The sequence below is a fragment of the Balaenoptera musculus genome, chromosome 12 (assembly GCF_009873245.2).
Source record: "Balaenoptera musculus isolate JJ_BM4_2016_0621 chromosome 12, mBalMus1.pri.v3, whole genome shotgun sequence".
NCBI classification, from domain to species: domain Eukaryota; kingdom Metazoa; phylum Chordata; class Mammalia; order Artiodactyla; family Balaenopteridae; genus Balaenoptera; species Balaenoptera musculus.
In genome coordinates, this window is record NC_045796.1 from 18,610,574 (window position 1) to 18,627,797 (window position 17,224).

Sequence of the window (17,224 nt, forward strand, 5' to 3'; positions counted from 1 at the left end):
AATATAATTGAAGTATTTATTTATTTTACTATATAATTACTTTTTTATTATGATTGTTTTAATAATTTGTAGATACTTTTCAAACATACAAAAACACAACATACATTAATAAATATTCTATTCTATACTAGTTCATATAATAGAACTTGAGCAAAAAAGTGACTGGTAATTATTTGTTGAAATGAATAATGGGTATACTGATACCACTTTAATAACAGTAAAAAAATCACTCTTAAGTGTCCAAAAAATTAAAGATAAATTAACTTAAAAATATTTAAATTCAAAGACATAGATTTAAATATACATATTTATTTTAGTTTATTTACACCATACTTTCTCTTACTTGAAGTACTATGCTTAGGCTTAGAAGAAAAATGTAGAATTTATTCAGTATTTCTTTTCAGTCTCCAAAAGTTGTAGATAACCACATCCCTTTCCTTCTATCCATTTATCTTGTCACTTACCAAACAGATCAACTTCTTCTTTCAAAAGATCTCAGGAATTCATTGCTTCCTTTCCCTTTATAACCTAGACCCTCATCACCTAACACCTAGATAACTGCAAAAGTCTTAAAATACGTTAAAGACTGATGTCAGATTCCCTCTTTCTTCAGCATACATTTTCTTTAGAAATGTAACTCACACCATAAAATTTGGCCCTGAACAATTCAGTAAATTTTAGTTTATTCAGAAGGTTGTGCAACTACCATCACTAATTCTCGAGCATTTTCATTACTCAAACACAAAACAAAACACCCAAACAAACCCATGATTATTAGCTGTCAGTTTCCATTTCCTCCACTTCTCAGTCCTTGGCAACCAATAATCCACTCTCTGTCTCCATAAATTTTCCTGTTCTGAACACTTCATACAAATGATTCACACACTCTGTGGATTTGTGTCTGGCTTCTTTCACTTAATGTCAAGATTCAACCATATTGTAGCATGTATCAGTACTTCATCCTTTTTAATAACTGAATAATATTCCATTGTATGGATATGGATATATGACATTTTGTTTATCTGTTCATCAGTTGATGGACATTTGAGTTGTCTTCTTTTTTTGGCTACTATGAATAATGCTGCTATGAACACTTGTACAAGTTTTTGTGTGAACATGTGTTTTCAATTCTCTTGGGTATATACTTAGTAGTGGAATTGTTGGGTCATATAACTTTATGTTTAACTTCTTGAGGAACTGCCAGAGTTTTCCAAAGAGGTTACATTATTATTTTCTTTATTTTATTTCCACCAGCAACTTGTGAGGGTTTCGATTTCTCCATATCCTTGAGAAGATTCGTTACTGTACATCTTTTTGATTACAACCATCCTAGTAAACGTGAAGTGGTATTTCATTGTGGTTTTGATTTGCATTTCTCTAATGACAAAGATATTGAGCATCTTTTTGTGTGTTTATTGGCCATTTGTATATTTTCTTTGGAGAAAAGTCTATTCAAACCCTTTGCCCATTTAAAAATTGGGCTATTCGGTTTTTTATTGTTGAGTTGTAAGAATTTTTTAATACTCGACATTAGACTCTTATCAGATACCAGACTATCTTTTTTGACTTTTAATTCTGATGAAATCCAATTTATCTATTTTTTTCTTTGGTTGCTTATGATTTAGGTGTCATATCTGAGAAACCACTGCCTAATCTAAGGTCACAAAGATTTATACTTAGGTTTTCTTCTAAGAGTTTTATAGTTTTAGCTCTTACATTGAGGTCTCTGTTCCACTCTGAGTTAATTTTTGTGTATGGTGTGAGGTCGGGGTCCAATCCATTCTTTTGCGTGGGGATATCCATTGTCCCAACACCATCTGTCAAAAAGACCACTCTTTCACCATTGAAGTTTCTTGGTATCCTTGTAGAAAATCAATTGACCATACATGTATGGGCTTACTTCTGGACTCTCAATTCTATTCCATTAGTCTATGTATCTACCCTAATGCCAGTACCACACTCTCTTGATGATTACAGCTTTGTAGCAACTTTGGAAATCAAAATGTGTGAGTCCTGTATCTTCTTTCTTCTTTTCAGAAAAAATTGTGTGTGTGGCTATTTTGGATCCTTTCCATTTCCATATGAATCTTAGGAACAACTTGTTTCTTTCTTCAAAAAACCAGCTTGGACTTTGACAGGGACTGTGTTGAATGTATAGATCAACCTGGGGAGTACTGCCATCTTAGCAATGTTAAATATTCCAATCCATGAACGTAAGATATTAATCCATTTATTTATGTCTTAATTTCTTTAAATGATGTTTGAAGTTTTTAGTATATGTTTTCCATATGTTTAGTATATGTTTTAGTATTTTTTTCTTTTTGATGCTATTATAAATGAAATTGTTGGCTTAATTTAATTTTTGGTTTGTTCATTGCTAGTGTACAGAAATGCAATCAATTCTTTATATGGATCTTGTATCCTAAAATCTTGCTGAACTTGTTTATTGGCTAGAATGTGTTTTAAAAAACTTTTTAATTTAAAAAATTTTTGGTCACGCAGTGCAGTTTGTGGGATCTTAGTTCCCTGACCAGGGATTGAATCTGGGGCCATGGCAGTGAAAGCGCCAAGCCCTAACCACTGGACCGCCAGGGAACTCCCTAGAATGTTTTTTTTTGTGTGTGTGTGTGGTTTCCTTAAGATCGTCTATATGCAGGGTTATGTCATCTGTGAAGAGAGGTAGTTTTACTTCTTCCATTCCAAACCTGCATGCCTGTACTTCCTTTTCTTGCCTAATTGTCCTGGTTAAAGCCTCTAGTATAATGTTAATAGAAGTAGTGAGACCCTTTGAATTCCTATATAAAATTTAGAAACAGTTACAAAATTTGGGGGGCGGGTTGATAAGGACTTCATTAAATGTTTGTGTACATGCATGTACCAGTTTTGGGAGAAGGGATGTTCTTATTGCATCTTTTACTGCATGAACATGGTATATCTCTTCATTTATTTGGGTCATTAACTTCTCTCAACGAAGTTCGATAATTTTCTATCTTCCCCATGGAGGTCCCTGAACATCTTCTGTTAAGATTTATTTCTAGGTATTCGATTTTTTTTCATACTCTTGTGGTAGGTAGAATAATGGCCCCCCCAAACCCCCAAAGATGACGGCACTCTAATTCCTGGAACCTGTGAATATGTTACCGTCATGGGAAAAGGGACTCTGCAGATGTGATTAAGTTAAAGACCCTAAAGGTAGACTAATTATACAGGTAAACCCAATGTAATCACATGTGTTCTTAAAAGCAAAGAGCTTTCCCCAGCTGTGGGCAGAGAAATATGGCTTCAGAAAAACAGAGAGATGCAAAACAGTTGCTAGCTTTGAAGATTAACGAAGGGATCACCAGCTATGGAATGTGGATGGCCTCTAGAAGCTGAAAAAGGCAAGGAAACCATTCTCTCCTAAAGCCTCCAACAAGGAACACAGTCCTGGTAACACACCAGTGAGACCCATGTTGATTTCTAACCTATAAAACTGTAAGATAATAGAATTTCTGTTGTTTCAAGTCACTAAGTTTGTGGTAATTTGTTATAGCAGCAATGGAAAACTAATACAAAGAGCAATTTTTAAAATTTCATTTTTTACTGTTAATATTATATGATAAATTTTATTTTTATATGCTGATTATAACTAGTCAGTTTACTAAACCATTATTTCTAATGATTTAGCTACAGATTTTTTAGGCTTTCTAAATATGTCATCATATCAAACATTCACAAGTGATTATTTTGTTCTCCTTATCCTATTCTTGTACCTTTTATTTCTTTTTAGTTCCCTTTCCACACTCTCTAGGGACTTTAATACATTGTTGACTATATGTGGTAACAGAATTATATCTCATACCGTATCTCAAACGAAAAATTTAAAATATCTTTTAATGTTCCTGTACTAAGTGTGATATTTGCTATAGAGTTTTGGTAGTTAAATGTTGCATCATTTGTAGCTATAATTTATCAAATTACTTTCTAGGAATTTTTATCATGAATGGATACTGAATTTTAACACATCTTTTTTGCATTTATTGTGGTGGTGGTATGATTTTTCTCTTTAATCTGTTAATGTGGTGAACTACCAATTAACTTTTTTAAAAATAATAAATCAGCTTTGAATTCCTGGAACAATGCAAACTTGGTCTTGACATATCATCTGCATTGTGATTAGATCACACACTCTTAATTCTAATCCATTGAAATCTGTTGATTTTTTAAAAAAATCATCTAACATAACAAACTTAAAAAAAAAACCCTAACTTTTTGTAATGTAAGTTTCAAACATATAGGAAAGTAAAAAGAATTGTATAATAAACATCCATATATCCATGATCTAATTTTCGTAATAGATAACATTTTTTTTTTGCCATTTGACTGTGTCTGTATATATATAATTTTTGAATGGAATACTTAAAAATTTATTATAGAAATTGATATTTTACTCCAAAATACTTCAGTATTCATCTATAATTTCCCTACAAATATCAACAGAATACATTTTATGAACATTCTGTATGTGTTTGAAAATGTATATTCTGTAATGTTCTTTAGGTTTAAGTTCCTTCATTGTGTTGTTAATATCTTCTGTACCCTTGCAACCTATTTTTGTCTGCTGTTATATCTCAATCAATGGATATATTTTAGAAGTCCCCACTATGATTGAGAAATTGTCTCTTCTAGCAGTTATGTCCATATTTGTTTTTTATATATACTGAAGTCAAAATATTAGGTATACTTAATAATGCCTTAATGTTTACTCTTTCTGATATTAACACAGTCGTACCAGGCAGATGATTCATTTGCGTTTGTGCTTTTCTACCTTTTAAAATTTCAATCTTTCTGTGCTCTTTTATTTTTTATTAAAAAAAATTTTTTTAACATCTTTATTGGAGTATAATTGCTTTACAATGGTGTGTTAGTTTCTGCTTTATAACAAAGTGAATCAGCTATACATATACATATATCCTCATATCTCCTCCCTCTTGCGTCTCCCTCCCACCCTCCCTATCCCACCCCTCTAGGTGGTCACAAAGCACTGAGCTGATCTCCCTGTGCCATGCGCTGATCTCCCTGTGCCATGCGCTGATCTCCCTGTGCCATGCGCTGATCTCCCTGTGCTATGTGCTGATCTCCCTGTGCTATGCGGCTGCTTCCCACTAGCTATCTATTTTACATTTGGTAGTATTTATCTCTTATATTTTAAATGTGTCTTCTGTAAGCAATATACTTTTCCTTCTTTTAAAATTTAGTCTGATAGTCTTTATCTTTTAACTAGAATATTTATTCTACCTACATTTACTACGGTTATTTATATTTAAGTAAATCTACCATCTTTCATGTGCTTTCTAGTTATCTCACCTGTTTTGTGTTCTTTCTTCCCTCCTTGTGGAAGGACTATGATTTTCCTGCTATTCATCAAGTTATGTACTACTTTTCTACGTTACAGAGGTCACCCTAGAAATGACAACAAGAATCCTTAACTTATTAATGCTAATAGATACTTTTTACAAGTCTCTCAAAAAATGCATGGATCTCAGATCACCTCAAATCCATTTATCCTTTCTAATTCCCTTGATTTTATGCAATATTTTGGATCACATTGTTTATTTATGTGTGTATACACATACCACAAGACTTTGCTTTACAGTTTATAAAGGTTTCAGTAATTATAATTATGCATGTATTTATTACTTTCTTTCCAAAGCATTGTTTCCTATATTTCTGACATTCCATCAAGATTATTTTCCCTCTATTTGAAGTACATCCTTTAGCATTCCCTTTAGTGTGATAGTGAGGCTTATTTATTTGTTCACTTGTCTAAAATTCTCTTGTTCTTGAAGAATATTTTCTTTTCAGTATAGAGTTCTAGATTAAGTACTATCTTCTGATAATAGGATGATAGAAGATCATCCTATTACCTTGGCTGTTGAGAACTCAGTCCATAGCTTGTTAAAAGGTACCTATCATTTTTCTCTAGCCACTTGAAAGTTTTTCTCTTTGTTTTTGATACACATTATTTTCATGTGACCTATCTAGTTGTGGATTTTTAAAAAATATCTTTCTTGGAATTAATTGGCTTCTTAAATGTGTGAATTGCTGTCTTCTATCAATTCTGAAAAATACCCAGCCGTATCTCTTTACATATTGATTCTTCATCACATTCTTTCCTATCTCCTTCTTGAGAAGGTCTAACATATGTTAGTCCCTCTCACTGCAACTTCTATTTCCTTTATCTTCTCCTATGTCTCCTACATTTTTTTGTTTCTCTGTGCTACATTCTGGACGTTTTATTTTGACCTACGTTTAAGTTATGTAATTCTTTCTTCAGTTGTGTCTAGTTTGTGGTTAAATTCATCCACTAAGCTTTTAATCTTGGTTTTTGAATCTTTCATTTCTAGAATTTCATTTTAGTCTTTTACACATTTGTTGTATTGATTTTATAGTTTTCAGTTACCTGATAAAATGTTCAGGTACAGTATTGATACTTATCCTCTTGAACATAATATGAATAATTATTTTATAGTCTGTGTCTGATGATTCCAATATTTGAAGTACCTGTGATTCTGCTTTGGCTTTTTCTGTTTTATTGATCATGGTGTTGATTCCTAGTATTCCGGATTACCTGACTATATATTTGAAAAATTATTTCTAAAAATGATTTGGGGACTCTGAAAATGTTATCTTTCTTTAGAGAACATTTTCATTTGAATCTGCCAGTTGCTGGGGACTTTAGCAGTTTGCAAAAATCTTAATTAAAGTTGAAAGTTTTCTGGGCCACTCAGATCATCTCAAGCTGAGCTCAAAGTCTGTGTGTCTGTGTGTGTGTATGTGCTGATTTACTTCCAGTTCACCTTTACTCTTAAGCTGTGGCCCTTTGGGGTCCTTGCAAAGAGAAAGAGTTATTTATCAGGGTTCCCATCTTAGCCAATTCGGGGAGCCTACCTTGCTAGTCCTAACACAGTTTAGAATCTCAGCTTGCTGCTTTAGATTAGCAAAGTACTCCAGGGTAAAAGTGGCCTCAGGTTGCCACGCTCACCACCTTTCCCCACGGATACTGTCTTCACTATACTGTTAGCTCTTCCATGTTTTTGAGAAGTAAAAAATGTATATATGTTTGAATTTTGTATAACTTTGTCAGTTAACCTCAGTAAGAATGTTATTCTAAAATATCCGTCCCGGGCTTCCCTGGTGGAGCAGTGGTTGAGAATCTGCCTGCCAATGCAGGGGACACGGGTTCGAACCCTGGTCTGGGAAGATCCCACATGCCGCGGAGCAACTGAGCCCGTGAGCCACAATTACTGAGCCTGCGCGTCTGGAGCCTGTGCCCTGCAACAAGAGAGGCCGCGATAGTGAGAGGCCCGTGCACCGCGATGAAGAGTGGCCCCCGCTTGCCACAACTAGAGAAAGCCCTCGCACAGAAACGAAGACCCAACACAGCCATAAATAAAATAAATTAATTAAATTAAAAAAAAAAAAATATCCGTCCCCCGTGACTTGAAGAACAGTCTTCATTTTTTAAATGAATTAAAACTGACCAATCCTCATTACCCAGATGACTGAACAATCATTTGGGTAAGTTTTTAAAATGAACTTGCACTACACACTTACTTGCTGGTATTTAATCTTACAGTCTTTCTAGTCAACCAAACAGAAAAGGAAAATTCTAAAATATTCTAGCAAAAAAGAAAGAATAAAAGAAAATAAAAATTCAAGGATAGCTAAGAGCTCCAATTTGAAAGAAAGGTCAGACATTCATTGATTCATTAGTTCATTCAAGGACCAATTTCTGATTTGTGCCAATTCTATGGAAGGTAGTAGATGAACCAGATTTTATATTTTAAATAACCTTCTAAGTGCAATGAGACTAGTTCTGGAAGTTTTGTAAGATAAAATAAATGTTTACGTAAAAACTTTTCAAACTTAAGGTCATCAACTAAAGTCAATTACAGAATTAAAATAATGAAGATCATATTTAATGAAAGTCAAAAAATATTTTTTAAATTATTCATTTAAAGCTGTGAATATTCCTTTTTAGCCACCTGAAGCCATTCCGATTTTGGTTTCCAGAGTAAACTATTCCCCTGACTTGAGTTAGAATATGGCAGAATATAATTTTATGTATTTTGCTAAAACATTGGGTCTATCAATTGTTGTGACAGAGAGGAAAAAGGTGAACATAATTTATACATGTAAGAAAAATTTATATGGCTTGAATGTTTCTGTTTTATAGACATATTATCCAAATTAAATAAATCAACTTACATAGTTCTTCTCTATCAAGAGATTGTGCACCACCTCCAAACAAGCCTTTAAAGAATCCCCTGTTTGGTGCTTCAGGTGTTTCTACAGGAGTGAAGAGTTCACCCAACATTTCCTTTAAAATCAAAACAAATTGTAATTGTTAAAGTTTCAGGGACACTAAACTATAATTCACAAAACCATCACTGTAAACTCTTTAACTCAAACTTATAACATTACCTGTTGAGGTTCACAAACAATGAGTACACTTCAAATGATCAGATCTAGAACATTCTGACTTGGTCAAACAGTAAGTTATTAAGACTAACTTGACTAAGAATAACTTGCTGCTTGCTACTTTGGCTAGATTACTTTTTTCACATTTTAAGCAAAGATGATATTCCTGCTTAAATTGTAAGGAGATTCCAATCTTAATGACAAAGTGTTCATATAACTCTTATCAAGAATTGGTAACTGGATTAATAACTAGGTCTTCTTACATTAGAAAGAAGAAAATCTATTAGTAAGTTGAAAAGTCCAGTGTAATGATGATACACAGTCTTGGAATTATCCAAAATAGCTGAGTCAGAAAATTAGTAGTTTAGAAAGACATACATACTTCTTTTTTCATAAACATATGCTGGGAAGAGAATTATGCCAACATAAACCTGGAATTTCAGAAATCTGGCAGGGAGATGGAAAGGCTTCTTTTTATATTGTCAGATTTTTCTGAAATTTTTGTCAATATTCTTCAGAGCACAGAAATGGTAAAAGTAAGTCAGGAGACAAGAAAAATTGCTGACATCTTACTGACTTTGTAGATGAGACATAAAGAGGGAAGAGGAGTTTCTATAAAAAAAAGGATGGTAGCAATATTATTTGCAAGGCAGTTTTGGGAAGCTTTAGAAGCAAAATAAAAGTATAGTGAGGCTCTGGGATTGCATTTCTGCCCATTAAAGAGAAGCAGCTATGATACAAAGGACAAGTACACCACTGGTTCCAGGTAGTTCTCTTGTATTCTGATGTTACATTATTACAGTTGGAGCTAAAGTATGTATTTTTTAGAGTTTCTTCCTTAGGGCTGGGCTAAGAAAGTTAATAAAGGATGTCCAAAGATTTTACATTTAGATATATCTGTACACATATATATATTTTTGGCCGCGCCACGCAGCTTGTGGGATCTTAGTTCCCCAACCAGGGTTGAACCCGGGCCCATGGCAGTGAAAGCGCGGAGTCTTAACCGTTGGACCACCAGGGAATTCCCAGATATATCCATATTAATGTTGTCTCTCCAACCAGATTATAAATGAAAGGAGATAATATTAACACTATACAACACAGAGTTTCATTTATAATGTTGAAGTGGATTGAAGGCTTTACATTTTTATTCTCTTCTTCTGGATTTCTATAAAGTGGAGTAAAACTAGAATGAAAAACTTCCTGAAGTCAATAAATCAAACTTGCTAAAACCCACCATAGAATATACTAATACCTATTATTTAATTCAAATTTATATTAGCCTATATAAAGAAGGTGAATTTTAGGCATATTTCCAATCTTTTTATACTGTACTTCACAGATTCTAATTTAAACTGTATCTATTAAATTGATAAAACAAATGGCAAATAGCTACCACTTGAGTGTCTTTTATGCTGAATCAAGAGTAATATGACATACACACACACACACACATATATATATATATATATATATACAGAGAGTTACAGCATAAAAATGTTTTTTGAAATTTACCTCACTTTAGAATTATCATTTACAGCTCTTAATTTATTTGGTGTTTAATGAGCTTGCAATCTTACAAATGTAAAAGTTAAGAAATTTAAAAATCCAAAGATTACACTTATAAATCAAAAATCACTACAGTGTACTGGAATGAGTATGAAGTTTGGAACCACGTGGACCTGGGTTTGATTCTCACCTCTGACTTTTACTAGCAGAGGAATCTTAGGCAAATCAGTCTCACAGGGAACTGGTTTCCTCAACTTTATAAAGAAGTGATAAAAATACTTACCTCTAGGGAATGTTACCAGGATTAAAGATAATGAAGATTATCTTTAATAAACTGAAGATAACATACAATGCCAAGATTAGACACTCAATGATGTATACACTAAATAGAAAAATCTCCTTTCACACAGAGATGAAACAAATTAGAAAATACGCAAGTCATTTATCATTAGATTAACATTGTGAATAGATATCTTTGAAGGAAGTTTAAAATTAGGTATTTCTTAGAGTCTGCACTGTCTGCAGTTAGTATTAGGATTTGGGGAGATGTATTGATGTTAAAAACGTATATATTTCAACAATATAAAATAGTATCGATAGGTATTTTTTCACTTGTATTTAAATAAGGATTTTAATTATGATAAATTTACTCTTTAGAACACAACTTTAATGACTAATAAATGTTGGTGAAATCGAAATAGATTTGTACTATCTGTGATATTTCTCTACATCTAGTAATAGGAAACTGTATGTTTGAAACAATGTCTGCAACTTTTAAACTACTCTAAAATATGAATATACAGAAACAAATATACTTGTTTGATGTTAGACAATTGGATTTCATTTGCCATTTGTGTTTATAAGCTTAAGTGGTAAAATATAGGACTAATTTCATGAATGAGTCAATGTAAGTGCTTTATCACTACTCTTTTTTCTTAAATTGAAGTATAGTTGATTTATAATATTATATTAGTTTCAGATATACAACAGAGTGATTAAATATTTGTATAGATTATACTCCATTTAAAGTTATTACAAAATATTGGCTATATTCTATGTATTGCACAATATATCCTTAGAGCTTATTTATTTTATACATAGTTGTTTGTACCTCTTAATCCCTTACCCCTATATTGTCCCTCCCTTCTTCCCTCTCCCCACCGGTAACCACTAGTTTGTTTTCTCTATCTGTGAGTCTGTTTCTGTTTTGTTATATTCATTTGTTTGTTTTATTTTTTAGATTCCACACATAAGTGATAATGTACAGTATGTTTTTCTCTGTCTGACTTATTTCACTTAGCACAATACCCTCCAGGTCCGTATGTGTTGTTGCAACTGGCAAAATTTCATTCTTTTTTATGGTTAAGTAGTACTCCATTGTATGTGTGTGTGTGTGTGTGTGTGTGTGTGTGTGTATGTATGTGTGTATGTATGTATGTATGTATGCATCTATCTATCACATCTTCTTTATCCATTCACCTGCTGATGGGACACTTAGGTTGCTTCCATATCTTGGTTGCTGTCAGAATGGCTATCATCAAAAAGTCTACAAATAACGAATGATGGTAAGGATGTGGAGGAGAGGAAACCACAGTACACTCTTGGTGGGAATGTGAATTGGTGCAGCCACTATGGAAAACAGTATGGAAGTTCTTCAAAAAACTAAAAATAGAACTACCTTATGATCCAAAATTCCACTTTCTTCAGTATATATCTGAAGAAAATGAAAACACCAATATTCACAGCAGTATTATTTAAAATAACTAAACTCTTTTTATTACATCAAATAATCACTGATTTTAATAACTTTGATTAAGAAAACTCTGTTATAAGAATACTGAGACTACATAAATATCTTCCAAGATAAGCACAGTAATAAATTTCAGTATTGCTGCATAATATATTCAAGAGAACCTAAACAGTTCAACTGTCATCAATTTTTTACAGTGAATACCTGGAGTTTTGTTTATAAGTTACAATCTTGAGGTGCTTAGAACAGTTATTAACTTAATTGTTTAAACTGAATTAATCGGTATGTTCGACCTCTTTATGATTATGGTAAGTTTTATTTAAGTTTCACAGATAAATCAAGTCATCAATTTGAAAGACAACTTGTAAATTTTCCTGTGTTTTCACTCAAGATATGGTTAGAATAATGCTGTAGAAAGAAATTTAAGTATTTCGATCCATAAACATATACTTTTGACTAACTGCACTTTAATGCTAATAAAAAGTCCTGAAATCCATTAATTTTTAAAAATAGTTTTAATTGAGGTAATTGACATAATAAACTGCATATACTTAAAATGTAAAAATTGGCAAGTTTTGACATACGCATATGCCCGTAAAATCATGACCACCATCAAGAAAGTGAATATCCATCAGTTGCATTTCCTTGTGTCTCTCTGTAAAATCTTCTCTCACCCCACTTCTTGACCTCCTATCTCTAAGTGACTGCCAATCTGCTTTCTCTCACCATAGATTAATTTGTATTTTCTATAGTTTTATGTAAATAGAATCATACAATATATACACTTCTTTGCTTGGCTTATTTCACTCAGCATAACTGTTTTGAGATTCATCCATGATATTGAATGTTACCAACATTTCATTCCTTTTTATTGCTGAGTTGTATTCTACTGTATGGATATACTATAATTTGATCATGCATTCATCTGTTGATGGACACTTGGGTAACTTCCAGTTTCTGGCTAGTACAAATAAAACAGCTATGAATATAAATTTACTTCTCTCTTGAGTTAAAAAACTAGGAGTAGAAAGACTATGTCTTTGGTTCATAGATGTTTGACTTTTTACAAAACTGCTAAGCTGTTTTCCAAAGCGGTTGTACTGTTTTTGTTCTTTCATTCCTGTCAGAAGTGTATTAGAGTTCTAAATTCTCTACATCTTTGTCAAAACTTATCATGGTATTCTTTTTAATTTTAGTCTTTCTAGTAAGTGTTTAACAATATCTCATTGTGGTTTTACTTTGCAGTTCTCTAATGACTAATGATGTTAAGCATCTCTTCATGGTGAAGCATTTGTCCAAATATTTTGCCCATGTTTTTACTGAGTTGTCTGTCTTCTTTCTACTGAGCTTTAAGAGTCCTTTACATATTCTGGATACAGATCCTTTATCAGACACATTGCCAAGATTTTCTTCCAGTCTGTGGGTTATCTTTTTATTTCTTAAGTGTCTTTTGAAGAGCAGAAGTTTTAAATTTTGTTGATGTTGAAATTATCAATTTGTTCTTTTATGGTGTGATAGCTAAGAAATCTTTGCCCAACTCAAGTTAACAAAGATCTTCTCTTAGGTTCCCTCTAGAAGTGTTATAGTTTTAGGATTTACATGTAGGTCTATGATCCATTTTGATCCATCAATTTTTGTATATAGTGTGAGGCATGGATCAAAGCTCATTTTTTTTTTTTTTTTTGCATTTTAACATCCAATTTTCTGGCATAATTTGTTGAAAAGGCAATTCTTTCTCCATTGCATTGTCTTTGTGTCTTTGTCAAAATCAGTTGTCCATGTGGAGAAAAAGGAGCCCCTGTACACTGGGAATGTTGGTGGGAATGTAAATTCGTACAGCCATGGTGGAAAACAGTATGGAGGTTTCTCAAAACACTAAAAATAGACCTATCATATGACCCAGTAATTCCACTCCTGGTTACATATCTGAGAAAAACAAAAAACACTAATTTGAAAAGATACATGCATCCCAATGTTCACAGCAGCATTATTTACAATAGCCAAGACATGGAAGCAACCTCAGTGTCCATCAACAGATGAATGGATAAAGAAGATGTAACACACACACACACACACACACAGGAATACTACTCAGCCATAAAAAAGAATGGAATTTTGCCATTTGCAGCAACATGGATGGACCTGGAGGGCATTATGCTAAGTGAAATAAGTCAGGCAAAAACAAATACTGTATGGTATCATTTATATGTGGAATCTAAAAAATACAACATACTAGTGAATATAACAAAAAAGCAGACTCACAGATATAGAGAACAAACCAGTGGTTACCACTGGGGAGACGGAAGGGGACAGGGGCAACATAGGGATAGGGGATTAAGAGGTACAAACTATAACGTATAAAATAAGCTAAAAGGATATACTGTACAATACACAGAATATAGCTAATATTTTATAATAACTATAAGTGGAATATAACCTTTAAAAATTGTGAATCACTACATTGTACACTTATAACTTACATAATATTATACATCAACTATACTTCAAGAAACAAAAATAATCAGTTGTCCAGGTATGTGTGGGTTCATTTCTAGACTCTCTACTCTGTTCCATTGAGTTATTTATCTAATTTGATGCCAATATCATGCTCTTTTGATCACTGTAGCTTTATGATAGTTCTTAAGATCAGGTAGTGTTAGCCTTTCAACTTTATTCTTTTTTGAGTTTTTCTGCTATTCTGACTACTACCATACATTTCCATGAATTTTCGAGTAAACTTGTCAATTCCTACAAAAAAAAAAAAAAAAATCCCACTTGGATTTTGTTTTGGATTGCCTTGAATCTATAGGTCAATTTTGGGAGAATCAATATCCTAATATTGCGTTTTGTGACCCAAGAACATATTTCAATTTATTCAGGTTATTAATAGTTTCTTTCAATATTTTGTGAATTTCAATGTAGAGGTCATTCATATTTTTTGTCAGATTTATCCCGAAGTATTTCATATTTTTCATTCCTATTATAAGTGGTGTTTTAAAAATTTTAATTTCCAAATGTCCACTGCTAGTAAAGAAATAAATTTTTCCCCATATTGATCTCATACCCTGCATACTTGTCAAATTCTAGTAGTTTTTAGAAGTGGATTTCATTAGATTTCCTATATAGATGATCATGTCACCTGTGAATAACAACAGGTCTATTTTTCCCCTTCCGATCGAGATGATTTTTCTTTCTTTTTCTTGCCTGAATGCACTGGCTAGAACCTTAAATACAACACTGAATAGAAGTGTTGAGAGTAAACATCCCTTTCTAGCTTCCAATTTTAAGGAAAAAAGAATTCAGTATCTCAACAATGAGTATTATGTTAGGTGTAGATTTTTCCTAGATGCCCTTTAAGTTCCCACTTATTCCTCGTTTGACTATTTTTAAATCAGGAATGGATGTTGGATTTTGTCAACTGCTTCCTATTTTTTTAGTCTACTAATATGGTGAATTCCATTGACCGATTTACAAATGTGAAGTCCACTCCATGTTCCCGGGATAAATCCTACTTGGTCATGATGAATTATCATGACCAGAATTGTCCTTCTGCTATACCATTGGATTCAATTTGCTAAAATTTCCTTTAGAATTTTAACATCTATATTTGTGACGTATACTGGTCTATAAGCAATTTTCTTTACTTTAAAATCTTTGTCTAGTTTTGGTACCATATTCTATGAACCTACCATTAACAAGTTGGAAAGCATTTCCCCACTTTAATTTTTGGAAGAGTTTTGTATAGAACTGGTACTATTTCATCCTGAAATGTTGATAGAATTCACCAGTGAAGCCACCTGGGCCTGGAATTTTCTTTGTCCAAGGTTTCTAACTTCAATTTCCCTATAGTACTCTTCAGGTTATTTATTTTTTCTTGAGTGAGCTTTGGTAATATGTGTCTCACAAGGAATTTGCCCATTTCATCCAGGTTTTTGAATTTATTGGCCTAAAGTTGTTCATAATATTTCCTTATTATCCATTTTAACATTTGTAGAATCTATAGTAGTCACTTCTCTCATTCTTGATATTGGTAAGTCACTTCTCTCTTCATAATCAGCCTGGCTTGAGACCAATTTTACCGGTTTTAGAGCTCAAGCTTTTGGTTTCATTGATGTTTTTCTATTGTTTCCCTGTTTTCTATTTCATTGATTTCCACTTGGATATTTATTCTTTTCTTTCTTCTGTTTACTTTGGGTTTAACTTGCTCTTCTTTTTCTGTTTCTTAAGGTAGAAGCTGAAGTCACTGGTTTGATGAGAACTTCTTTTCTAATATAGTGTTTTATAATATAGGTGTTTCAGTGCTATAAATTTTCCAAGTATAAATGCTCAATTGTTTTTTTCTATTGCGGTGCTTTCAAGTTACCTAATCTTTTCTTCTGTAATGTCTAATCTGTTGTTAATTCCATCCAGTATATATATATTTAAAAAAAAAAATTTATTTTTTATTTTTGGCTGTGTTGGGTCTTCGTTTCTGTGCGAGGGCTTTCTCTAGTTGTGGCAAGCGGGGGCCACTCTTCATCGCGGTGCGCGGGCCTCTCACTGTCGCGGCCTCTCTTGTTGCGGAGCACAGGCTCCAGATGCGCAGGCTCAGTAGCTGTGGCTCACGGGCCTGGTTGCTCCGCGGCATGTGGGATCTTCCCAGACCAGGGCTCGAACCCATGTCCCCTGCATCGGCAGGCAGATTCTCAACCACTGCGCCACCAGGGAAGCCCCATCCAGTATATTTTTCAACTCTAACACTGTAGATTTTCATCTCTAGAAGTTCAACTTTGGCCTCTATATCTTCTATATTCCTACTTAACTTTTTAAACACATGAAATACAGTTATAATTGCTTTAATGTCTTTCTGTGCTAATTTTAGTGTCTATGTCAGTTATGGCTTGGTTTCTATTGACTGATTAGTCTTCTCATTATGGGTCATGCTGTCCTGTCTTTTTGCATGCTTGGTCATCTGATGGGATGCCAGACATTATGATTTTTATTTTGTTGGGTGTTGAATATTTTTAATTTACTGTGGGTCATCTTGAGCTTCATTCTGGGATACTAGGAAACATTTTGACCCTTTTGGGTCTTGCTTTCATGATTTGTTAGGCAACTCTGGAGCAGTGCTCAGTTTAAGGCTAAATATTCCTCACTAATGAGCCAAGACCTTCCTGAGTACTTTACCCAATTTCCCATTGAAGTCTGCTGAAAAATGGTCATCTAAAGGTATCAGGTCCTAATCCCTGGAAACTATAAATGTTACCTTGTAAGGAAAAAAGGGTCTGTGTAGATGTAATGAAGTATTTTGCCATGAGCAAATTATCTTGAATCATCTGGATGAGTCCTAAATCCAATTACAAGTGTCTTTTTAAAAGAGAGGCAGCGGGAGATTGGACACACAGAAGAGGAGGTGGCAATGTGACCTCGGAGGCAGAGAGTGGACTAATGTGGCCCCTAGCCAAGGGATGCTGGCAGCTACAAAAGGATGGAAGAGGCAAAGAACAGATTCTCCTCTAGAGC

General features: G+C 33.3%; 1 protein-coding gene across 4 annotated transcripts in view; it reads right to left on the reverse strand.

Annotated features, from left to right (window-relative positions):
- The window catches only part of STXBP5 (syntaxin binding protein 5), a 167,646-nt gene that overhangs the window by 5,499 nt on the left and 144,923 nt on the right, over window positions 1–17,224 (reverse strand). For all 4 annotated transcript variants that reach the window (XM_036871184.1, XM_036871186.1, XM_036871185.1 and 1 more), the window contains one exon: window positions 8,251–8,362. In XM_036871184.1, coding sequence (XP_036727079.1) covers window positions 8,251–8,362 — 112 coding nt within the window. The remainder of the gene's footprint in view (window positions 1–8,250; window positions 8,363–17,224) is intronic.